Source organism: Rattus norvegicus, chromosome 1 (genome assembly GCF_021556685.1).
Source record: "Rattus norvegicus strain SHRSP/BbbUtx chromosome 1, alternate assembly SHRSP_T2T, whole genome shotgun sequence".
Taxonomy (NCBI): Eukaryota; Metazoa; Chordata; class Mammalia; order Rodentia; family Muridae; genus Rattus; species Rattus norvegicus.
Window position 1 is genome coordinate 242515735 of NC_141534.1, and position 26981 is coordinate 242542715.

General features: G+C 41.6%; 1 protein-coding gene across 7 annotated transcripts in view; it reads left to right on the forward strand.

Annotated features, from left to right (window-relative positions):
• The window catches only part of A1cf (APOBEC1 complementation factor), a 93117-nt gene that overhangs the window by 47249 nt on the left and 18887 nt on the right, over positions 1-26981 (forward strand). For 4 of the 7 annotated variants that reach the window (XM_087603131.1, XM_087603164.1, NM_133400.1 and 1 more), the window contains 6 exon segments: positions 791-921; positions 8068-8306; positions 10806-10970; positions 17254-17351; positions 22247-22517; positions 24489-24670. In XM_087603131.1, the coding sequence (XP_087459257.1) occupies positions 791-921; positions 8068-8306; positions 10806-10970; positions 17254-17351; positions 22247-22517; positions 24489-24670 (1086 nt within the window). 7 annotated transcript variants of the gene reach the window in all.

Sequence of the window (26981 nt, forward strand, 5' to 3'; positions counted from 1 at the left end):
GAGTACAGAGGGAGAGTAAGGGCAAGCTGGGTGGACAGAGAACAAGTACTGTTTTCTATGCGGTTCTGATCCTCTATCAGTTGGATTGAGGCGAACATTCCTTTTCATCCTGAAAACTGCTAAAATAAGAGCATTCCCCAGGCCACCTATGAAATACGATGTATTCATTCTGACATCATAGCAGTGGGGAAAAGACAGCCAGGAAGTTAGCTTTGCAAAGTCCCAAATGAGCACCCTCATTTCCTGTTATAAATGTCAGTGACAGAACATAGCCAAGTAAAGGTCAAAGCACGGAGAAGTTAAGAGAACGACTCAGAAGGCATGGGCAAATCTACCAGGAAACTGTGCTTCTGATGACAAATGCATTTTTGGGTCCCCAAGACAGTACATAAATTTCCAGATACTTGTATGACAAAGGTCATTTGCTCAGCCAAAAGTACATTCTGTTAGCGGAGGCTGAAATGCCATTTGTCTATATTTTCTTTATTTAACTCGGCTTTTCCCATGAGTTAGATAATTAATCTAAAGCCGGCATAAAAGAATGCAAGCCATTCCCCATGGATATAAATGCCAAACATGGTAGGGGGCAGTTCAGCAAGTATCACTTGGGCCTGTGTGTGTGTGAGTGTGTGTGTGTGTGTGTGTGTGTGTGTGTGTGTGTCTGTGTGTGTGAGTGTGTGTGTATGTATGTGTGTGGTGTGTGTGTGAGTGTGTGTGTGTGTGTGTGTGTGTACAGTACATTTGGGAATATAATATGTAGATAAGAATGCTCTGTTTCTATTCACTGCAGATTGGTAAAATTTATGAAATGAGAATGATGATGGATTTCAATGGGAACAACAGAGGCTATGCATTTGTAACCTTCTCAAATAAGCAGGAAGCCAAGAATGCAATCAAGCAACTTAATAATTATGAAATTCGGTAAGTTCCTCATCTGCCAGATGCAAGCTGACTCTAAAACTGCTCCTGCATCTGTTCCCTATCAAGATAGTGTATGTGTGTAAGCTAGCCAAACTAGGAGTGAAATGTTAGGTCTTTCTTCGGTAAAAGTGATCTGGTTAAACATTTATTTAATCTCATTTCTGTATGAGGTATAAAGTCCACAGAGATAAAATTTATTAATTAACCAATTACATTAATATGTACTGAATACTCTTCAAGATATTAGAAATGTATCAAGATATCCTCTGTTCCCATAGAACACAAATATAAAAGGTTAAATCAATAACTTGCAAACAAAAAAACCAAGAAGCAGAAAGGTTGTGTAGAGAGAATGCTATTTGAATTTGGTGGTTTTAAGAAAATAAATCCTATGAAAAGGTGAAATTTGATCTGATATTTGGATAAAAATTTCAGGCAAGATAGTCAGACCCTAAACAAGGTTACTCAAAGAAAAGAAAAAGCAGCAAACTGCAAGAAAAAAAATTCCTAAAATTGAAACAAAATTGATGTTTGATGTGTTTAAAAGACAGGAAGAAAAGACAGGGGAAAAAGAAAAGAAATGGTTAAAGGCAGGACGGTTGGAGAACATTGTCCCTGCTGAAAAATCTGAACTTACTTATACAAAGACTTGGAACTGGAGGAGAATTTTAGATGGCTCTGTGGATTGTAAAGCATTGCTACAGCTGTTGAGTAGACAGCCATCTACGGTAGAGCAGGACCGGAAAGACGGAAACCTTGTCAAAGGCTGAGGCACATCCTAGGAATAAGTGATTCAACGAGTGGTCACAAGCAAAAGGGACAAAAAGGGGTCAGAACTAGACACACTGGGGAAGCCAGAGGAGGGGAAACATGATGACTTGATATCACATGTGATATGGGGCAAATATCATGGGATTTGATTCCAAGTGTCTGTGAGAGTGGGTGAGCCATTGGGAAAGAGAGACGAGGGGAGAAGCAGGAAGCATGTGACACCTCAGGAAAGATGTAGGGCAACTGTACGAGAGTAGAGGCAGGAGAGGGCTCACATTTACAGCATTTCTACAGCATTTTAAACCATGAGATCACGGGAGGGTAAAATTGAAGATGTATAACCAATAATATGATTTCATAAGACTGTCTTTCTAAAAATGTCACCTGGGATTAAAATCTTCCATAAATCCTTTCTTAAAGAAACCCTGGGCCGCCTGGGAGGGCGAGCAACAGGGGCAGCCAAGCTTCACTTAAGGGGCAGCGAGTAGGTGCTTCTTTATGACTTGATTTCATGTGTTTAAGGTTTACTTTATTTTTAAGTATGTGTGTGTTTATGTACTTGTATGTATATGTGTGTGAGTGTTCATATGTGTGTGCATGTACGTGTGTGCCTGCATAATCCAGAAGAGGGCACCTGATTTCCTGTGACTGTACATAACGGGTGGTTTTGAGCTGCCCTACATGGATACTGGGAACCAAATTGGGTCCTTTGCAAGAGCAATGCATGCTTCAACCACTGACCCATCTTTCAGCCCCAGCTTTCATCTATAAAGTGGAGAGTATATCCATTTCCCGGGTTTGATTGTAAAGATAAGTCAAAGAGTTTTGAAAACTTAATGTGATGTTTAGGACATAGTAGCCAACAGATAGCAAAGGTTACCACAGTTCAACTCCAAAATTCGGTTTCCATATTTATCCCTTTTCTGTAATGCAGACAAACCTTAAGATTAGTGGAATCTTACCTTTGTTGACCACAGACAGAGTGGCCTGCTGCCTAGTATTTTCCTACTTTGTATAAGAAAGTATGTTGCATCACAAAGCATCCTAGCAATCCTGGGAAGAAATTAAAAACTAGCTCAATTTTCTTCAACTCTTTAGCTACATGAAGAATGACTGGGTGTGGCAATCTTTACCGCCTAAGCTGGTCAGTTCCACACAAGCCTCTACAGAGCTAAAAAGAAATCTGTGTGATGTGCAGAAAACCAGACCCCCAATCAGGAGACCCGAGGTCATTTTTTCCCCTTTGGTAAAACCTTCAACTTCTTGGAACATCACCTTTATCTCTGTACTTGATTATATCACACAGCGATGCTATAAATATCGGACAAAAATAATATATACTGACAAATGAGGAGACGGCTTTGCAAAACCGTCATTTTACTTGCTTTATAAAGAGATCACTTTATAATAATGAAATCACAAATAAAAACATACAGGGGCTGGAGAAATAGTTCAGTGGTTAGGAGCCCCTGAAGCTGTTACAGAAGACCTGGGTTCAGTTCCCGTCATCCTCATGGAGGAAAATAACTGTCTGTAACTCAATTCCAGGGGCTCTGACCTCATCTTATGTTCTCTCAGGTACCGGGTACAGGCATGGCACACGGGCACACATGGAGGTACCCATACATACACGTAAAACTAAATAAGTGATTATCTTTTAAAAATAATGTTTAAAATTATACCAATTTAAAAAGCATTCACCTAGACTAAGGCAGCCATTCCAACAACGTATGTATTCTAGTTATATGATTCCAGGAATGAGAGGACTCTGCATCTCCGAGTCTTCTCTGAAACATAGACGTCATATTGGTAAGGGCAATCCTAAGGCAGTTTTTGATTTGCAACGTGTGGAATGGACTGTGCAGGAGATTGACAGCTAGTTGTATCTATTCGACCCGAGGTTACTCAGCGAGGCCTGACCACGCTATTGAAAACAGAGAAGATGTGAAATAAATGCCACCATGCTACAGGGTGATAGTTCATTGACAGTCTCCTCCGTGAATCCAACTGTCTTTTCTGTAAAACAGATTTAAAAATTATTTCTATCTTGTAGGGTGTCGTACAAATAACAAAGGTAAGGTACTTAGATCTCTGGCACTCAAAGGATTGGGTGTTCTGTAAGTTGACTGGCAATTGTGGGGGTGACTGGTGAGGAGGGCAGAGAAAGAGGGGGGGAAATAATAATTTGGAAAGAGAAAGTGTCCGGGAATAGCCAAATCTCCATTTGGAAGCCAGATGCAAGGTAAAGGCACAGAGAACCTTTAAAAATTAGGGAGTGGGATAAACTCAACATGAACTACTCAAGAGGAGACCTTCACAACCTCCACTCTTCTATGGTCAATCTGCCAGAGAGAGAAAAACCTTCCTTCCAGAAAGGAACAATAACCTTTACTTTGCTGTCAGCCACCATTTCTCAAGGGATGGATGAGGCTGTTACCCAGGAAAGAGCTGCAGTTATCACATCATCTTCCTCCCCATCAAATATTCACTGAGCATCCTCTAAATGCCTGGCTTCTGGAGACATTAAAGTCATGTCCTTGGCTTGTGAGAAAGTGAATTTTATCTCCAGGCAGTTCTGGGAAAGGATGTTGAGCAGACACACACATTTAGAAATTCTAGACTCTCTCCTGCTGGCAACTGATACCAGAACAGCCCACTAACCATAAAAAAAAAAAAAAAAAAAACCAAAAAACAACAAAACAACAACAAAACCAGAGTATCTCTAAGTAAGTGAGAGAGATATTTATACTTTCTTAAGTAAAATTTAAAGCACACATAACTAGGGGCTAGAGGTGCAATGTATATGATAGAGTCCTGGCCTAGCATGCACAAAGCCTGGGTTTTAATCCAGGAATCTCATAAGCCTGTATGGTAGTATACAATTGCAATCTTAGCTCTTGAGAGAGGGAGAGAGAAGAATTGGGAGTTCAAGGCCATAGCTGGCTATATAGCGAATTTGGAATCAGCTTGAGACATGAGAGCTCCTGACTAAATAAAGTTGAAAGAAATAATTCAACAAACAAACCAAGAAACCAGCAGGAAGATCACTTTGTCAGTCCCCACTTTCCCCAAGACACCACATTCTCTGGGGATTGCCGCAAGAGTGAGAGAGACTCGTGAATTCTCACTCCTGCCCTTGGTTCTTTGGCAAAGGAGAAGCAATGACCAGTGACCAGACAGATCAGAACAACCGTTCCCCAACCACGAGCCACTGGTTCCAAGAAAAATCAGAATGGTCTCCTTCCCACTTGCCTAGAGGAGACCTTTAACTCATGACGAACATGAGTTTTGGTTAATGAGGCCTCACTGTTTTCATTTGTAAAATGAATTCATTATTTATAAAATCCAGCCTAATACTCTTTCCCCACAATCTCAAAAAAGGCAGGGATTTATTGATTAGAACACCAATAACCACGAAATAAATTGGGAATCGACAAATGGGAGTACTTTATAGTAAAAGCTTATGAGGAACAAAGAAAATATCATCAAAATGCAGAGACCCTCTGAGGAGTAGGAGAAAAATTTGAAAATTGTTCAGAGAGTAGATGAATTTTAAAAGAAACTTTCTAACATCAAAAGAAAAAAATCAATAAACATAGGCAAATGATTAAAAGGGGTCCTTCTCAATACACATAGTCTATAATTATACGAAAAGCTTTTAATGATCTTAGCTATCAGAAAAGTTCAATTCAAAATATGTCAATATGCCAGCATAATCCAGTTATCACGAATATTATAAAATTAAAATAGTCAATGCTCCTACAGACATCATGGAAACATTTATGCATTTATTGTAGTCAGAAATGTCATACGATACCAATATGAAAAACGCAAATAAGGTTCTTCATATAAATAACATTAATATAATATGTACAGTTCTGCCACTCTTTGGTGATATCTGAGGGAAATAGTTGCAAGGGGAAAATCTACACAGTAATGTTACTACATCACTACTCACATGCCCCAAGCACAGAATTAGCTGAGATGTTCTTCAACTGGTAAATATGTAATGAATTGTTGGTAAATAGACATAATTGTATTCTCTCAGATAGTAGTAAACATATTATCAGTATGTAATTTCAGGAAAATGGCTATTGTTTAGTGGACACCATGTTAAGCAATAAGTTGGACACAGAAATATTAATGTTGTTGTCTCTTGAATGTGGAGGCTACAAAGGCAAAAACAAAGTATCAGCCAAATCTAAATGGAGAAAGGCACCAGGAAGGGGAGAGGGGAAGAAGGAAGGAGCAGTGTGGGGAACTTCTTCATCCGGTTCCAGGAGGAAGTCCCAGCCTAATACCTAACACAGAAAATATCGAAAGGCAAATGGCACGAAAGTTAAAACTGTTCAACCACAACCCTGACACCTAAAATACTGTGTTGACCTTTGATTATCTTTCGAGATTTTCTATACATTAAAAAAAAGAATGACCTTACACACTAATTCTCACATTCTAAAACACAAACAAAACAAAAAACCAAACTCTGAGTGTAATGAAAAGTGTCTCCTGATTGCTTCATGTTCTTCTGTCTTGCTATTGTTAACGGCTGTAGAGTATCTTTCAGTGGAAAAGCCTGTCCGTCGTTTGCTAGAAATTCTCAGTCAGAAGCGACACTATCCATTCTTTAGATACATTTAGAAAGGAGAAGGCATTTTTGGAAGACCTGACAATTGTCCATTGACAGAAAGTGGTCAAGAACCAGGGGTGGTGGTCTGGAGAGATGGCTTGGGAGTTAAAGGCACTTGCTGCTCTTACAGATGATCTAGATTTGGTCCCCAGCACCCACAGGATGGTATACGACTGTCCCAAAGCATCCAAAACCCTCTTCTGCATACATGCATGTGATACACATACATGCACATGGGCAAAATACTCATACACATAAAAAGAGGAAAGCATTTTAAAAGAACAAGGATAATATACTGTGGTACACAGTGGGCCAATGTCCAGGTACAAGAATATGCCATTTCAACAAAGCTGCCTCAAGGATTGTATTGTCACGCAGTGTAGTGCAGGGCAGCGTAGTGACCATCTGCATGTTATGGCTTGGACCTCACCTCTGTTTGCTAGCGTCTATTCCAGAAGGGCACTGTTTGGTTGACACTTATGCACACTTGTCAATCATCTGTACCAGTGTGGGCCCCCTTCGTCTTACTAAGAGGTAGCTCTGCAAAGTAGAATAGACAGAGGCCCCAGGGCCGGTTGCACTTCTCAGAATCAATAAGGCCTTACACAAGTCACTTAATTTCTTGGACTCTCAAGTTCATTGTCTAGAAAATAGAATAGAAATAACACCTAATTTGCTCATCTTGCAGACTCTTTTGTATGGGACAAATAATATAAGAAAATCTGTATTAGACAAGAAACTATTTCTACTTTATTTTATTTATTCTGTGTGTGTCACATACACCATGAGTATGGTGGTCAAAGGACAACTTGTGGGAATTCGGTCTAGCCTCCCACCATGTGAGTCCAGAGAGAGAACACAGATCATCACATTTACAAACCCGCGCCTTTACCCACTGAGCCATACTGCTGGCTCTTTGTAATTTTGGGATTGGGGGGTGTGGTGGTTTGTATATGCTTGGCCCGGGGAGTCGCTCTATTAGGAGGTGTGGCCTTGTTGGAGTAGGCGTGTCACTGTGGCTGTAGGCTTAAGACCCTTCACTCTAGCTGCCTATAAGTGAGTCTTCCACTAGCAGTCTTCAGATGAAGATGTTGAACGCTCAGCGATGCGCGCACCATGCATGCCTGGATGCAGCCATACTCCCACCTTGAAGATAATAAACTAAACCTGTAAGCCAGCCCCGATTAAATGTTGTCCTTTATAAGACTTGTCATGGTCATGGTGTCTGTTCACAGCAGTTAAACCCTAACTAAGATGGGGGGGGGTGCGTTTTTAACAGTAATCATATCAGAACAGCTCCTCGACTTGGCAATAACGTGCATGCATCATGAGAAGCAGCAAAACCTCAGTAGCAGAGGGTGAGTAGGCAAAGTAAGGAGCAGGGCCCGGTATGGATGCCTTGGCGCTGGGACATCAGGATGCGAAGAAAATGGATGGCAAGTGGTAAACCTACATCTAGTCTAAAGAGACCGAGTACCAATCAGCCCTTCATCTAGTTTTTCTTCTTAAAAAGTTCAGAGGTCAAGACTGGGTATACATAGGAGGTCAGTGGCAGAATCTGTGCGCACATGCAAAGATCCTGGTACCACAAAAGAAAAGAGGGGAGGGGTGTCAGTCTATATTGAAAGATCTTTCCTCTAAAGAAACCACATTGTCTTCGAAAGTTTTATACATTGGCAACCTCTGCCACCGCCCTCCATTACACACAGATTCTCACCTGTGAACATTGCTTTTCCCCCATTTAGGAATGGCCGTCTCCTGGGCGTCTGTGCCAGTGTGGACAACTGCCGGTTGTTTGTGGGGGGAATCCCCAAAACCAAAAAGAGAGAAGAAATCTTGTCAGAGATGAAAAAGGTCACTGAAGGAGTTGTTGATGTCATTGTCTACCCAAGCGCTGCCGATAAAACCAAAAACCGGGGGTTTGCCTTTGTGGAATATGAGAGTCACCGCGCAGCCGCCATGGCTAGGCGGAGGCTGCTGCCAGGTAAGCCTCGTTCCTGACCAGGGTGTCCCGCAGCAGACCTCGCAAGAGCTTCCCTGTCGCCTTTCAGCTCTTCATCTTGTTCATTTCAGTTCCGTAACGTTTTTACAGATGTGTTCTGGAAATTCACACATCTGCGCATGAGGAGAAAGAACACTGACCAATAGCAGTCCTACAGAGGATCCTCGGCGAAGACACTTTTTAAGATTAAACAAACCCATCATGGATATAGCTGCATGTAGATTAGTTCACAGGCTAGTTAGAATTGGACAGTATTATCTTTCACAGCATAGACACTCACCAGCCCAAGGATAACCACCAGACATGCTTTCAATGTGTTTCCCAATTTCTAATCATTTCCATCTAATTGGAGATAAGAAACACGTTCTTCCCATACATCTCTCTTTAGGCACTCCAGACACACATGAGCACCAAGCCTCAATTCATGAGTTTAACAACATGCCAACACTGCCTGGGTCAGAACAATGCAGGCAAGCATTCAAAGTTCCTTGGCTTTCTGTAAAAAATTCACTAAAACATAGTCAAGTGCTAATATGAATTCATATTAATGGAAAAACCTATCTAGACCAGTGGTTCTCAACTTTCATAATACTGACTCTTTAACACAGGTCCTTATTTTGTGGTGACCCCGTCCATAAAATATTTCATTACTACTTCATAACTGTAATTTTCTTACTGTTATCACTCAATGTCTAGCACGAAGGATATCTGACACCTGACCCACAGGTTGAGAACCAGTGATCTAGTGTGGTAAAAAGCTTTACACTAGGGTCCACGCTCATAAAAACTGTGAGAGATGAGGACAGGTGGAACGGCTCAAAACTCTGAATTTATTTCGGCTTCATATAGTCCTTCTTGACTGCACTTTTGGTTTTTAATGGGGCTGTTGACTGAACAGAGGGTCTTGAGCAACTTAGGCCAGCATTCGAACGTTCCGCTAGGTTCTAGCTCTGCATCTACTCTTTATAAGTTAGCATTGAGACATTTTCAGTGTTCTAGTAGACTCTCTTCCCCATCATCTTCTTTACCTCCTCTGAGTCCCAATTAGTTGTGAGCCATTCGTAGGTTTTCAGAATTGAAATGAAGTCAGCTAGAGGGGCAGCTAATGCTCCCAAAAGTGGTGATACCTCTCCAGCACCCATTACTGTTTTTCACAGTTTAGGATAGAGATCTGATTTCTATATGTGGATTAGGATACCCACTTTTTGCAGAATTTTTTAAAATATTACTTAGGACTGCCTGACCTCAAACTTGAGCTCCTCTGCCCTCTGCCCCTCGAGTACCACTATGCCCAATGCCCCCTAGTGCTATTTATTAAAGAGATTACACTTGGGTTTGTATGCTCCTGGAATGTTCGGTCAAAGATTATGATTGATTTGTAAGAAATGAAAGGGTGGATATTTGATCCCCCTATGTAATAATTGCACCCATGAATCCTTCTTCCGAACACTGACAATTCCTGATTTTGTTCTGTCTAGTTCTGTGCGCCCTACAAGATACAGCTTGCTTCTAATCAGTGAATTAAACACATAACCCAGATTTTCCCTACGATGTGGAAACTGAGTTGACTTCTCACCTTATCCCACCGCTTCAACATGGAGCCTCCAGGGATATATATGGTGGGTGGGATATATAGTGATGGGGAATTCCTGTTGGGTGACAATCTTTGAAGCTGGCAACTTGGGTGCTGTCCCCCTTCCACAAGATCATGATGAGAGAGAAGTGGGAGGCTCATGGGAAACACACAGTGTAGAAGGAAACATCCAGTAGGTTGCCACTGTAGGGTACAGAAAGCTGTGCTGACTTGGGTAACACCCACTCTTTTAAGACGAGTTAATTTTTTATCCTCAACTGCCTTCTTAGTCCTCTCTGAATTGGGATTTTTTTAAAAAATAAGTTTTCTCCGCGTTCTCACATTGCCTGTATTCAGGCTGAGGACGCGGAAGGCACACAGTTGGTCTGAGCCCTGGATCAAATATGAGGGGCTGAGAACAAAGAATGTTTGGTCCCATCCACCAACCCTGGCTCATTTGTGTATGTCTCAGTGGTGGTGTCCGGCTAATAGACAACACATTCCAACTGCGGCGGATGCTGTCCAAGTGACCTCTTAATGCTTCACAGAGTCAAGACTCTGTGTCTGAGCCCTAAATCTGCTCCTTCTCCCCCTTTATTATCTCACCTTAAAGCCTACCTCCCCCTTGTAAAAGCTGTCCTGCGAGTCAAATGTGCCTACCACTTCTCCATTTCAAACCACATCCTGCTTCTCTATACATTCACTCATTACGATAAGCCACTAGTCACACTAAAGACTCTCCCATCCAACTCCTGCTTTATTCGAATGTCTTAAAAAAATCAATAATAATCTTTTTTAGTGGTCTTGGTCACTAAAGACCTTAACGGTCAGTTCAATTTAAAAGACCATCAGCGTGAGCTGAGAGGATGCCACGACTTCTAAATAATTCATCGCTCTTCTGTCAACAGGAAGAATTCAGTTGTGGGGACATCCTATCGCAGTAGACTGGGCAGAGCCAGAAGTCGAAGTTGACGAAGACACAATGTCTTCCGTGAAAATCCTGTACGTAAGGAACCTTATGCTGTCTACCTCGGAAGAGATGATTGAGAAGGAATTCAACAGTATTAAACCAGGTGGGCCACGTGAGCTATTAATTCTTCAAAATGTGCTTTAAAAACACTTATGCCGGAGGCCGTAACCCACAATGCTAAAGAAAATAGCTTTTATTCTCCTGATCGGTTGTATATTGTTCAGGTATTTCACCATTTTGGGGCTCTGAAAGAGACATACAGTCCTACAGCACTTAGGAATATTATAGTATATATTTATCTGTGTAGTTATTTAATGAATACGCATCACCTCTGCTAAACCAAATTCTGTGAGTTCTTCTCCTTCTAATTAGCTCCTCTGTCCCTAGACTCAGACTGAGAACAAAGTAAATATTTACTGTGTTAATGATGCCCAGCTCTTACTGGATGTCTACCCTGTAACACAGGTTTCCCAACCTCTTTGCTCCTGACACTTCGGAGCAAATCATTCTTGGTAGATTGCAGGGTATTGAACAACATGCAAGGTCCATGCCTACCCCTGCCAACTATAGCAATCTGCCCCGGACGACAACCATAAGCATCTCCTGACATTTTCAGTCATATGTCTGAAATATACTTAGTCATACCAGCCTGTGTCCATCACAGAAACATCTTCCCACAACTGAGAATTTCTTGGGCTTCAGGCAATTTCTATAGGATGCTAACAAGCACGGGCCATGGTGCTCTTGTATTAAGCCTCCTGACAGTATTCCCACCCCGAGATTGTGTTTCCCACTGTAAGTGGATATGATGTCACATGTATAATAGGATGGTAAGCATATAATCTGCTCTATAGATAATTGTGAAGGATACTATTTTTTTTCCTTTTACAGATTTCTCAAGCATAAACTTCCCTCACCCTCACGAGCTCTGCCTTCCCTGATATTTAGTATCATGGCGTGGTTGCATACCAACAGCTGTGAATCCACAGTTACTACAGAAACTGAAAAAAAATCCACTAGAATTAGAGTGGGCGTGCTCACATCACATGCCACTTATCAGCACAGTGCCCTATCCTGGAGGTCCCTTCATGGCATCTCCTATTTCCTATAATGTGAAAAACAGAGCCCAGAGTAGTTAAATCGTCACACAGCTAGCAGCTGGCAGACCCCAGATTTAACAACCTCCTGAACCCTCACACCAGCCCTCATTCCAGTCACACAGCCATTCATGCAGCTGCTGCTCCATCAGTGGCTTCAGCATGCCACATACTGGGGGAGGAATTAGCAGATGTGGGCTGTGTGTGGAAGGAATTTATAAAGAAGTCACAGCTAAACCATCCTGCTCTCGGCATGCAGAGCCAAGTCCTAAGTGGTGAACCCCAATTGGTTGTGCCAGTCTGGGAACTAGTACATGCGTGTATATGTTCTGTCCACTCCGGGTTGGGATTTGTTTCTCCCAGAGTGAATAATACTTACATTCCCTCCCAGTTAAAATGGCGCTTTTGTTTTGAAAGGGGTTAGAATGAGAAACTGTTGAAAGACTGACTTTTTTTAAATTAATTGTGAATGATTATCACAGAATTAATATGTGGATGTCCAGTCTGCACATTTAAGATAGATACGCCTAGACTCTAGTGCCTTAGAAGCTGTAAGAAAATAATGAAGGAATCAGAGAAAGAACTGGAAGAGCTTGAAGGGGCTCGAGACCCCATATGTACAACAATGCCAAGCAACCAGAGCTTCCAGGGACTAAGCCACTACCCAAAGACTATACATGGACTGACCCTGGACTCTGACCTCATAGGTAGCAATGAATATCCTAGTAAGAGCACCAGTGGAAGGGGAAGCCCTGGGTCCTGCTAAGACTGAACCCCCAGTGAACTAGACTGTTGGGGGGAGGGCGGCAATGGGGGGAGGGTTGGGAGGGGAACACCCATAAGGAAGGGGAGGAGGGAGGGGGATGTTTGCCCGGAAACCAAAGAATTATTATTAAGTATTAAATAAATTAAAAAAAAAGAAAATAATGAATGCCAACTTGTTCCTTCTTTCCTCTTTCTCTCTCTTCCCCCCCTCCTCCCATGACTTCAGCTACAACCACCCCCAGCATAGTACTATAATATCCTTGTTTTCAGCCGAAACATTCCCAGCAATTCTGGGGCACTTCTTAGGCCAGTGGCACAACGCTCAGGGCTCTATAATGTTGCGTGTGATGCATAAAAGAATATGAACAACTGGCAGATATTGAACCTGTGGAGAGAGAGAGAAAAAACATATCCACAAATTTCTTCTCCAGTGCAACAATATAATGTATCACGACTGTATTAGAAAATTTTGTGGAAGGAGAAAAATAACATTAAATTTTTCTTTCTAAAGATTTGGGTTTTGGAGAAACCTCATTATCCATTGAGAAATCTGACTTTGTATATCATTTGAACCCCAAATAACCTAGGAAAATACTGCATCAATACTCTGGAAAACAACAGTCATCACAGAAACACTGTGCCATTGATATTTAGTTCCCATGAAGTCTAGGGTATCTGCTATAGTGCTAGGTACGGTATTCTTTAAGAATCTGCTCCCTTAAACAGTTCAACAGTAGCAGAGACACCTGCAGGGCTGCTACAAGCAGATTGCTTACCCCATCTGGTTGAGTCCACAAATTTGTATTTCTTAAGTTCCCAGGTGCAGCTGATGTTACTGAGTAAAGAACTACACTTTGAGTGTGTTTTTCTAATCTCTGTGTTCGGATCACAGGTCTGGTTTTTTGCTGATGGACAACCCATGAATAATGGTAGCAAACACTGAGAAGGAATCTATTAAAGTGGCATGTGGCCTTTGCTATTCTACAGAAGCAAGTCAACCCTGAACATAACCCTGAATGTGGTGGCTCTTGTTTGGTCTCTAAGTAGGGTTAGGCCAGGGTAGTATTTAGATGGGAGAAATCCATGTCGTATTATTCAAACCCCTACTTTCTAATTTACTTTCTATGCTCAGATTTTTCACAAATGAAGCTTTCCATAAGCAAAGTCTGAATATTGCTGCTCAAAACAAAAGTGTAATGATTTCAATATTAGCAAGAACTTGAGAACACCCAAAGCCATTATCAACATAAATGCTACATAATTCACATGACTGATGGGGTATATGGAAATTGATTGATAATATGTTGGCTCTGTGTGTTTACTGAGAGACCAGCTCTTGTATCCTTGACACGAAGGAAGAGCTAGGTGAAGATAACATTTTGTGCAGCTAAAGCAAGCATTTCCCTCTGCCTTGGGAAACTATAGATCAAAAGAGCAGAGTGGAGGGGAAGGATGGGAGCCATCCTGGATGGTGCCTTGGTTCTCTTTGACCAAAACAAGCTGTGGGATGAAGCCATTCTCACCATTCCATCCAACCCTGAAGGACCAAGGAGACTGATCTAAAATCTCAGTTAATTATATGCCCTGGGCTTCATGGGCTCACATGCCTTTATTTCATTTTCTCAGTCTGGCCAGATAATTTCGCTCTGTGTAATTATTGTCATGAGACACTAGGGCTTTTCATGATACTCGAGATACCAAAGTTAAAGAGAAGTGCTGCAATAGTTTAAAATTATCCTTAGATTATATGTCTCCCATTGCTCCAAAGGAAGGTAATTCATAGTCATCGAACCATGCATAGAGTATGAGCTCTAAATGTTTCAGTGACCCCGAATCTGAGAGAGCAACTGAACTCTGATAGGGAAAGGATTTTCTTCTCTTCCTGTTCTTCTTCAGACTGGTGCTGCATCTTGTTGTCTCTGAGAAGAAAGCCTAGCCGTTCAAAATGACAGATTAGCTAACATGCTCAAGTGGTAGGGAGGCAAATTTCCCCTTAACCGTCCACTAAAGAAAACATTTGTCTAGAATACTGAGTGGGCAAACATATGTCTAAAAGATAACACTAAGCATCTCTGCACAACTACTTCTTTAACCTCTTATCATCAGTATGTATAGCGGTCTTTCTACATAAAAATAGGGTAAGTTGTTTTCTGGATTTTTTTTTTCATCTTTATTAACTTGGGTATTTCTTATTTATATTTCATTGTTATTCCCTTTCCCGGTTTCCGGGGCCAACAGCCCCCTAACCCCTCCCCCTCCCCTTCTCTATGGGTGTTTCCCTCCCCATCCTCCCCCCATTGCCGCCCTCCCCCCAACAATCACATTCACTGGGGGTTCAGTCTTGGCAGGGCCAAGGACTTCCCCTTCCACTGGTGCCCTTACTAGGCTATTCATTGCTACCTATGAGGTTGGAGCCCAGGGTCAGTCTATGTATAATCTTTAGGTAGTGGCTTAGTCCCTGGAAGCTCTGGTTGGTTGGCATTGTTGTTCATATGGGGTCTCAAGCCCCTTCAAGCTCTTTCAGTCCTTTCTAAGATTCCTTCAACGGGGATCCTGTTCTCAGTTCAGTGGTTTAATGATGACATTCTCCTATATATTTGCTGTATTCTGGCTGTGTCTCTCAGGAGAGATCTACATCCAGTTCCTGTCAGCCTGCACTTCTTTGCTTCGTCCATAAAAACATGTCAGTTAAAATGTTTTCATGCATGGGGCTGGAAAAGCTTGCACTGTCCTTGTAGAAGACCCCAATTCAGTTACTAGCATCCATGTCAGCTGGCTCACAAACGCCTGTAACTTGAGCTCCATGGGATCTAACACCACCTTTTGGCCTCCACAGGCCACTGTACTCACATGCTCATAACTACACAGACACATACACACATATGCATGTAATTAAAAATAGAACGAATATCTACAATGTTTTCACCTTCCCCAACACTTTTCTCCATTCCTGAAGTAACCGTGCTTAGCAGTTTGATATCCACCTTTCCAGATATCTCTGGATGTAGATATATGTGGGTTTGTGTTTATTTATGTATGGGTTTAGATATTTACAACAGATACACTTTATCCCATAATAAATTTCAGAAACAGACTATAGGGTTTGGATCCCTCCACATGAGTACATGTAATCCTACTCTAATCTCTTTAAAGGCTCAATGGAGTTTGTACAAATGTGTCAAATTTAATAATTTCTGAGAAAATAGATCTTGCTATATTTTGCTATTTCTACAGTGGCATAACTGTTATCTTTATAGAAAATGGTTGTGCGTAGGCAGATATGTAATGTTTTCCAATTTTTCAAATACTATAGGCAGAAATTATTTTAGATTTCAGATGGTCTTTCAGAAGCAACATTTCTTAACTTAAAGATATTAATTAATGGTTTAGGGCATATGGCTCTAGACCTTAGTTAGCTGTGTGCTGTGTAAATTATAAACACACCTCTGTTAGAATGATAGCTTCCTCGTATTTATATGAAAGTAAAATAAAATTAATTAAACAGAAATTAGCATGCCACATTGTAAAGTCTCCCCTAATTCCAGATTTCTTTTATAGACAAAAAAATAGGGTATTCGGAGCAGAGTGAGTGTGGTGTTTCTAATGGTTGTGAGTTGAGTCTTTCCCATAGGCTTCTACAGTGTCCTGAATCACACTTCACTGACATCATGATCACTTACCAGTAAATGACCTTGTGGAAAGCCTTTGAACACTGTGCTTCTGCCATCTTTGAACTAAGGAAGACAGTACTGAACTTTGAAGGGTGTGTCACAGACACACCATCACGTTCTTGTGACATTGGCTATCTGCATGACCCGAGTTTCCTTCTCTTCCCAGCAGACATGGATGCATAGGAAGGACACAGGATCAAGCACTCCATGGAATCACACTAACCCAGATTAGAAGGTGGGAGGGAAAATGGAGCAGCGAACACTCCCAGGGTGAAATTTGACCAATGGGAATAGGATGGGAAATTGTGACTTCTCTCCCACCCATGGATCATTGCACAGTATTGTTTCTTCTCCATAACAGAGACTGGGGAAAGACTTCAGCACCCATCTCTCCTCTCCAAGGCTGCATGCAGTAGTTCCCTGTTCATCCTCTTGCTCTAGCTGCAATTGCATTTTCTTACTTCCTTACCTTGTTTTGGACCTCCACGATACAAGAGTATTTTGAAGTAAATGAGTTAAATATATGTGTACAAGATGACTAATATCAAGTCAGTTTAGTAACATGTTACCTTGGATAGAATATTATCGTTTCTATTTCTTACCTTTTATATTTTTATATCTCCTTACCAAGATGTCATTCTTATCTTTAAATTTCTTATAATCTATGAATTAAAAACATAATTCATAACTATTTGTAATAAATCAGATCATAAGCATCTTTATGGCAAATAAAAGCTTACATTGGTTATACAAAATTCTAAACCTAGACACACAAAGGATGCTTACACTCTTGGAAGCTAGTCACATCACTCTCTCAAGTTTGTTAATGGTGTTGCTGACATTCTATCTACAGGTGCTGTGGAACGGGTGAAGAAGATCCGAGACTATGCTTTTGTGCATTTCAGTAACCGAGAAGATGCAGTTGAAGCCATGAAGGCTTTGAATGGCAAGGTAATTAATGTAAGAGAGAAGAAAACGCACACAAATTCCATCCAAGCTCGATGTGGGCGTGCTCTACCAAAGCGTAATCTCTGGAGTCCATCTAAGCCCAGCTCTTTCCCCATCACTGACCCAGAAACTGCAGTCCTTTGGGGATGTACAATAGAGAAATGGCAGAAAAAGATACAGAGAACGAGGAGGTGGCTAGGTAGCTAATCCCAACTCTTCTTTTTATGACTTGAACAAGTTGCTGACTTCAATTTTTGTGTGAAGAAGGGATTAAAGTATTCCAGATGTTTCCCCAGTCCTTGCTGGTGTTCTGTTGCTGTGAAGAAGCACCATGACCAAGGCAACTTTTATAAAAGGAATCATTTAATTAGGGTCTCGTTTACAGTTTCAGAGGTGAGCCCATTATCATCATGACAGAAAATATGCAGTGGCAGGCAGGCAGAGTATCTGACAGCTTCACATCCCAGTCTGCAGGCATCTGGCAGAGAGAGACAGTTGGCCTGGTATGGGCTTTAAATCCCAGGGACACACCTATTCCAACAAGGCCACACCTCCTAATTTTTCCAAACAGGTCATCAACTGGGAACTAAACATGCAAACCTCATTCAAAGCACTAAATCCCCTAAGTTCTAATTATTTCTAATCATTGCACTTTATAATACAGTAATTTAAGGAACATTAGCCAGAAAATGTCAAGATAGCTGTCATTCTGATCTCAGTATTTGATCTTTCCAACATGGAGGCTTAGAATTCCTTTCCTTGCCAAGAGTGGAGCCTGAGGTAAAATCAACTTCTGTATCCCTACTATATATTTGCCTACAAAAACTTTTATAGTATTTGGCTCAATCAAATAAATACCAAAACCCATCTATGGACCATTAATCTGTTAGTAATGTCCAGGATGGAAAATTAATCAAAGCAAACATGCTTGTTAAGGAGTTAAGAGTCTAGAGAACTAGGGGCCACAAACACCTCTGCAAGGTAGCCAGCTCAATGTTATTAGAAGACATTTAAAAGTAAGACGTTCAAGTGAAGAAGTTGGTCACCAACATTCAGAAAACCACCCTGGATGAGAAGATATTATGCAAAAGAACCTATGGAAGTTGGATATACTTTCAAAGGGTAATCATGGCCAGGGGAGTCTGTCTTAAAGGCAGAATTTGAAATATCAAGAGAAAATCTGAGAACAGCAAATTGGGGCAGAGCGCAGTACACAGGAGACTTGCTCTGTCCGTTGAGTCTTCTAACAGTTCAGGTTCCAGTAGAAGATGAGTAGAAAGAAATTCACTCCACAGTTGTGAGAAAAGGGGATTTAAAACCACAATGTCAGAAGCTAGCACTCACAGATTTCTGGCAGTAAAGGCACAAGGAAGGAGCAGATGAGAAATGCCCTAGCAAGCTCATCTAAACACAGCTGCAAGCTCCTTTAACTCTCCATCCATGCCCCATTGGTCCCAAGAAAGCATCTCTTCCTTTTTTTGTCTTTGATGTCATATTTTTGGATTATTAATCACTCCATTTGTTTACATCTCAAATGATATGCTACTTCCCAGTTACCCCTGCACATCCGCCCTCTCCTCCCTCCCCTTTGCCTGTATGAGGGTGTTCTTCCACTCACACCATGTTTCACCCCACCACTCCAGCATCTCCCTATGCTGAGACATCAAAGGATCAAGAGCCTCCCCTCCCACTGATGTCAGACAAGGCCGTCCTCTGCTGCATAGGTATCTGGAGCCATGGGTCCTTCGCTGTACACCCAATTGGCTGGAATTGTCTGTGCCAGCAATCCTTGGTCTCTCAGGCAGTCCTCAATTAGGTCCTCCTGCAAGAGAGACTTTCGTGGTTGCTCAGCCTCTGGCATTTACATAAAGGTGCCATCACCACTCCTCCTACAGGAGCTGAAGAATTAATTAGTAGAAAACCAAAATGAGAGCTAGCTGTGGAGAGCAGACCCCTTGGAAAAGAACACTGACCTACCCTAAGGCTGTTGGGTCTTCTCTGAAAGCTCTTTGGTCAAAGAATACAGTGGGTCCAAGAAGACATCTCAGGGAGGAAGCCAGGAACAAAAACACTCTATATTCACTGTCTCATCCTGTCCTCATATCCAAGGTTCTTTGTTGGCCAAACTCAATGACAAAGCAGAGGGCCCAGGAGCCCGAAGAGGAACTTATATAGAATAATCACCGGAATAGACTGCAGACTATTGGTGGGAACTGGATCTGAAGGACAAGGGAAAGTCTTAGCACAGATTCCTCCAAACGTGGGGAAGCCTAGGGCACATGCAGCCTCAGGGACCTTCACCATTCTTAAGTCTTATAGGGAAGAATGAGGTCACTCATTGAGGTCACTCAAGTCTTAAAAAAATTATAAAGTGGCGCAAGTCCTCCGAAGAGACTGTGTGCCCGCAGGTACCTGTGTTTTCCAATAAGCCCTCTTGCTGATTGCATCCGAGTGGACTCGGCTCGGTCATTGGGCGCTTGGGACTCCTCCTGAGGGAAAGGTCCTCTCCGGGGGTCTTTCATTGTGGGGGCTCGCCCCGGGATTTGGAGACCCTCCGCCCAGAGATCACCGACCACCCACCGGGAGGTAAGCTGGCCGGCGTTTGTCTTGTCTGTTGTGTCTTGTCCTGTGAACGATCGATCAATAGGCTCAGATCTGGGGACTATCTGGGCGGGCCAGAGAAGGAGCTGACGAGCTCGGACTTCTCCCCCGCAGCCCTGGAAGACGTTCCAAGGGTGGTTGGAGGAGAGGGAGATCCGGATCCGTGGCACCTCCGTCCGTTTTCGGAGGGATCCGCACCCTTGATGACTCCGTCTGAATTTTATTGGAGTAGAGGATCCAAGACCCTCGCTGACTCCGTCTGAATTTTTGGTTTCAGTTTGGTACCGAAGCCGCGCGGCGCGTCTGCTTGTTACTTGTTTGACTGTTGGAATTGTTTGTCTTCTTTGTGACCTGACTGTGGTTTTCTGGACGTGTTGTGTCTGTTAGTGTCTTTTTGACTTTTGTTTCGTGTTTGAATTTGGACTGACGACTGTGTTTAAAATCTTGGACCGACGACTGTGTTTGAAATCATGAAACTGTTTGCTTTGTTCGTCGAAGAGTTTTACTTGGTCCCCTAAAAAAAAAGAAAAAAAAAGAAAAGAAAAAAATTATAAAGTAAAATCAATTGATATTTAAATGTAGCATATAGCCAAAACATTACTTCTTCATTGATTACTACATTAGCATCATAGAAATGATACTAGTTCAAAAGCAATGTTTAAGGTAGCTTTCTCTTGATAAACATGCCTGAATGTAGATGTTATCTACTGAGAAAGACCAGCAATCATAAATGCTAAATAATAAATACACTGGAATAGTCCCAGTAGAAAAAAAATGCTCAAGTTATTTGCATTTTTAAGGAAGGAAGGCTTTGTTTGGCTTAAATTTTAAGAGATAGTCCATCATGGTGGGGAGGGATGGGGATGAGCTAGTCCAATTCTTTCCTGACTTACTGACAGAAACAATGGCATTCACTAGAACAGTCTCTATGCCAAGACTAAATATAGCTCAAGTGGTCGCATTATGTTGGAATGTTTTAATAAGTCCATACTGAACATTATGAATCTATAGGAAAATATCAATAAACATGCAACTATAAATAGTTTAAATTGCTTTCATACTTATCAATTCCCTTATATGTACTGCTTTCTTCCAAAGGAGCTGGAGACAGTGACAAGAACATGGGGTGACTAGTCACATGGTATCCATTCAGGAAGCTCAGTTATTATTTGTGCCTAGACACTTCTATAACAATGTTTACAAATATGTAGCTAAATATGTGTTTAATATTACTAGTGAATACTATTAACTGCTATGTTTAAGCATAATATAAAATATACAAGTTTTCCTAAGCTGCTTATTATACCCTATGGGTATTTATATTTATTAGAAAAAATTAGGCTTTGGGGATCTTTTGTAAGATGGTGATCATACTATAATTAAGAAGACCAGTGAATTGGCACAGGGTGGATAGCAAGATCTCTCCTTTCCTTTTTCTTTTTTAAGATTAATTATTTAACTAATTAATTTGGGTATTTAAGAAGGAGGGCATGTATCTCTTTGTAGTCTGGACTTTCTGGAAACTCACTATATAGATCAGGCTGGCCACCAGCTCACAGAGATCCTACTGTCTACCTCCCTAGTGCTGCTATTAAAGGTGTATGCCACCTGTCCGACTATTGCAATAATTCTTACGAGCATGTTTAAGTGGTACATGACGTTAGAGTTCTCAGTATCCCTCTCACCTATAACCCAACCCTTGCCATCCCTGTTTAGAATCTTCTAACTTCTCAGCAGGGCAAGCAATTGCTTTATGTGAACAATGCACCAACAGTCCACTAGGTTCCGCTGCCTTGAGTAGGATCTACCTAGGCTCCTCTCCATTCCCTAGCAAACATCTATTGTGTATCTGCCCTAATGAGCCATTTGTTGAGCTTGGCAGGACTTGTTCTCCATGGTGTTAATAAATGCTATATTTACTGGTTTCTATCACCTTCATTTTATCATGCCCCATAACCTGTATTTCACCCCTAAAGATCCCCAACGTATTAGACTTGAATAACTATGTAATTTTAAACACAAGTACCACACTTAATAGAAAATGTTGCATAATTTTATGTCTCAGTAACTGCCTCTATATTATAAATTCAGTGGTCAAAATGGCATTGTTAAGCCTGTCGGCGTCTTGTGCAATTATCAACAAGACTACTCAGAGAATAGTCAATTGAAACAGAATCATGAACCTGGTAAGGGACAAAACCATTAAGAATTTCAAGTCAGCAAATGGTAGACATGTTTTATGATCCCCAGTTGTCAGATGGCTTCTCAGCTTGGCTTTTCCTCGCTCTCTAAAACAGGTGCTGGATGGTTCCCCAATAGAAGTGACCTTGGCCAAGCCAGTGGACAAGGACAGTTACGTTAGGTACACCCGGGGCACCGGGGGCAGGAACACCATGCTGCAAGAATACACCTACCCTCTGAGCCATGTTTATGACCCTACCACAACCTACCTTGGAGCTCCTGTCTTCTATACTCCCCAAGCCTACGCAGCCATTCCAAGTCTTCATTTCCCAGCTACCAAAGGACATCTCAGCAACAGAGCTCTCATCCGGACCCCTTCTGTCAGAGGTAACATTAGCTAGCTCTTGTCTCTCCATAACTCCAAATTTCAAATGACTAATAAACGAGTTTAATGAACTATAAACTATACTTCAGTAGCCTTAAATAGATTGGATGGAATTACTGGGAGAAAAAAAAAAGTAGAAAACTGTTAAAAAATCAACTATATCAGTATCTCTTGTCATATAGGAATCTATTTTTTTCACATTACAACTGGTTATTGAAAAATACTTGTCAGAACGTGGTATGAATGAGCCCAGTCCATAAGTGAGATTCTTTTAGTATATAAATTGGATCCACAAAATATGCACACAATATAACCTTGCTCTTATAACCATTGCCTCTTCCTCCTTATTAAACCAACTAGACCAGTTACAGAACTTTCAAGGGAGAGCATTGGGGCCTAATGGGACCTGCCTCAAATGAGGCATTCTCATATAACCTCTCTCCCGGATATGTGTGCTATACCTTTGCTAGCCCATGTGTTTGTCTGTATGTTGGTGACAAGGGCTTACTATATATTCCAGGCTGCTCAAGAACTCCCAGCATCTACCTTTGCTTCCTGACTGCTGTACATGCAGGTGTGCACCACATCCATGTGCAGTAACTTTGAAAAAACAAATCAAACAAGGAGATTAATATTGCTTTAGCATAATGGAAACCAAATAAATTAAAAATAGAAAAACAAACTCAATCTCACTGCCAGACTGTGTTTTATGTTTAAATCTTACACAGATTCACTGCTTGAGAAGGTTTCCGAGCTCAGTAAATTTAGTAAATTATAAAGATAGTTTGTCTCTGCCTTGTGGTATCTTTTCCTACAGTTTTTTCTTGGCTATAGCCAACATTATCTGGATCCCAATCCTGTTTTCCTGCATATGACAGCAATCTGGAAAATGGGAACAAACGATGTGTTTAAATCCACTCTCAGGTGTAACTTAGAATAGGCCCATCCAGATTACTATAGAAACAATTCCCTTACTGTGTTGCATTATTTTTCATGGAAAAAAAATGAATTGAGCATCTTAAGAACTCTTCAATGGCTCCTGAGCTCCTGAGCTCCTGAGCTCCTGAGCTCCTGAGCTCCTGAGCCCCTACAAAAATTGTAATGTAAAAGTAATAATGAAGATTTTATTCAAAATACTTTCTACATATCATAACAAATTATGCATCTACCTAACATATCATTAATCAGTCCATACATCTTACGTATTATCAACCAGTTGTGATGTAGAAAAAAAAAACACAACAAACTCCATTCCAAGGGAAAATAACACATAGCATTAACAAAAACATAATCAGTGAATGATATTTATGGGCATAGAGTGATCCACTTAATGGTTTATTCCTTCATGTCACCAATAGGAAATCAATATGAAATTATGGCAAAACAAAAATCAGAAGGAATCTATGTATGAAACTCAACAGAAATTAAGCCTCACCTCAACAATGAATGAGAGAGTGGTGAACTTAAAGAAAAGGTGCTTTCCAAATGTCTGCCTGATGACCCACCAGGGATGTGACAGTCAAATTCATTCCTGCCTGACTGGTAGAATGGCATTCACTCTGATAGTCTCTATCCCAGACTAACTATAACTCAAGTGGTCCTATTATATTGGGATGTGTCAGTAAGTACATACTGAACCTTAGTGAATCTCCCCCCAAAACTTAACAAAACAGTAGCTAAAAAATACTTTTCTTTCTGACAAACTTATAAGTGGTGTTGTACTTATCAATCTCTTAGAAGGGACTGCTTTCTTCCGGAGGAGCTTTAAGAAAGCCAGAGTCTATTGTGAGCCTTACCTGATGTTGAGTTTCATTCCATTAGAATCTTAGGTTATCTATCCATCCTCGGGGCAGTAATCAATGTGACTTGGGCTAACTTTTCCATTACAGTAAGATTCAGGGTGATTTTCTGGTGGTTTGATTCAGTTTAATGCCTTCTTACATTCCTAGAAATTTACATGAATGTCCCTGTAGGGGCTGCGGGCGTGAGAGGACTGGGCGGCCGTGGGTATTTGGCATATACAGGCCTGGGTCGAGGATACCAGGTCAAAGGAGACAAGAGACAAGACAAACTCTATGACCTTCTGCCTGGGATGGAGCTCACCCCGATGAATACTATCTCTTTAAAACCACAAGGAGTTAAACTTGCTCCTCAGGTAAGCTCGCTCCAGAGGTAGTTAAGTTGGGCCAGGGACCATTGTTCAAGTGATTAGACTTGATTTTCTTTTGATTGATTATTTTGTGTGTTTACATTTCAAATGTTATCCCATCCCCCCCCTTCTACTTCCCTCCCCCTGCTTCTATGACAATGTTCCCACTCCCACCCTCCCACTCCCACATCAACACCCTGGCATTCCCCTAAACTGGGAAAATGAACCTTCACAGGACCAAGGGCTTCTCCTCCTATTGATGCCTAACAATGCCATCCTCTGCTACATATGTGGCAGGAGCCATGGGTCCCTCCATGTGTACTCTTTGGTTAGTAATTTAGTCCCTGCAAGCTCTGCTGAGTCTGGTTGGTTGATATTGTTGTTCTTCCTATGGGGTGGCAAACCCCTTCAGCTCCTTCAGTCCTTTCTCTAACTCCTCCACTGGGGTCCCCGTGCTCAGTCTGATGTTTGGCTGCAAGCGTCCTCATCTGTATCAATAAGTCTCTGGCTGAGCCTCCCAGGAGACATCCATATCAGGCTCCTATCAGCAAGCACTTCTTGGCATTAGCAATAGTGTCTGGGTTTGGTGTTTGTATAGGATGGATCCCTAGGTGAGGCAGTCTCTGGATGGCCTTTCCTTCAGTCTCTGCTCCACACTTTCATTTAGGCTACCGTTCTGTGGCAAGCAGCTTAGCAGACTCCAAGGGGCTGCTGAGACCGACTGCCATTCTGGCACTAAATGGACCTTCATCATGACCCAGCAAAATTTTTAAAAATCCTGAAAAGTAATGTCAACCAAAATCTTAAATGAAAATGAAACAAGGCAGAGAGCCCCAGCTCAGAATAAATGTCCATTAAAGTGCATTGGCTGACCACTGCAGAGAAGGGGCCCCACAGCCGGATCCCTGTGTATAATCTTCAGAACTCCTCTTGGAAACACCCCATTAACGGAATGACACAAATAGACATGCCACAGTGGATGGGTAACGTCCCATAGACCCCAACCTCCATAAGTAACTATAGCAATCGAGTAACTATAGCCAAGCAGAGAGCGGGAAAGGTAGCCTTTCCTCGAGAAGAGCACACCGATTGGTTTGTCCGGTGCCAAATGGTCAGCCCCGAAGTGTACATACAAGTAACATCGCGCAAACAAAATGGCTTATTTAGATATGTATATGCATATGATATGTATAGGCATTAACAATTAACCTCAAAAGAGGCAACGAATTTGAAGGCGAGTGTGAGGGGCAGGCGGGAGGCTTTGGAGAAAGGGAGGGGAAGGGAGACATGTTGGAATCCCGGTAAATTCTTAACTGTGTAAAGTCATATAAAGTCTTCTACAGTGCTCTCTACTGGGGACAGTGTTATAGTGGTAATTGTTTCATGATGGTAATTGCTATTTGCTTTCACTTAATAGTCTGTGTTTCTATGTTTCTGTGTGACTGTGCTTTAATTAGCGGAAACTGAAAGTTACAATTATTATTCCAATAGGGAAGCTACATTCCATGTTTGATAAATTAAAACAAAAAAGACTCGATCCCTGTTAAGCCCGGGTTCTCCCTTTAGTGTGCATCACCTGCTCTCCCTCTGAAGCCACTTCGGCCAAATCGCTATAGTTATGGGCTGTGAATTATACAGGAATCATCCCTGCTCTCAGGAGGAAAACAGAACTCCGATTTAAGGGAAAAAGTAGCATCAGGACTGCAAACCAGAGGCAAACATGGTGTGTAGAAGCTTGACCAGAGAATGAGGCAGGTGTATTGTCAATGTTTTTCTGTTATGTAACATTTCAGTAATTTTTCTTCAGATTCTATTCAGGCAATCAGAAAAAATAAATAAGTAAACAAAAGAATATCTATTCCAGTGACAAACAGGGATTATTTGTTTCAGAAATAACATCTATTGAGCTTCTCTGGTGTAACATGTTTGTTAGATACTAAAGAGGCAAAAATGAATATAAGAAAAGTCCTTGCAATCATAACTCAGGTGGCACCCCATAGAATAATGTTGACACATGAACAGGTAACTACAATGAAATCAGGCAAGCGTCATCATGAAAATAGCCGTTGTGAGCAAAGCTCTCTGCTTATACATTAAACCTAGGGGAGAGGTGGGCCATGGTGAGAGATAGTTAACTAGGATGTCTCTGAATTTTTTCAAATAGATTTGAAAAATTGAAGGCCATGCCACCCCAGCCAATGTGGCTGGAGGCTAATCCCCCATTGGAGGTAGGAATTGCCAACCAGTAGGGATCAAGAGGTGCCCTGCCCAACCGGCAGCTGCAGAGAACATGCTTCTCCGTGTGTTTGTTTGTTCA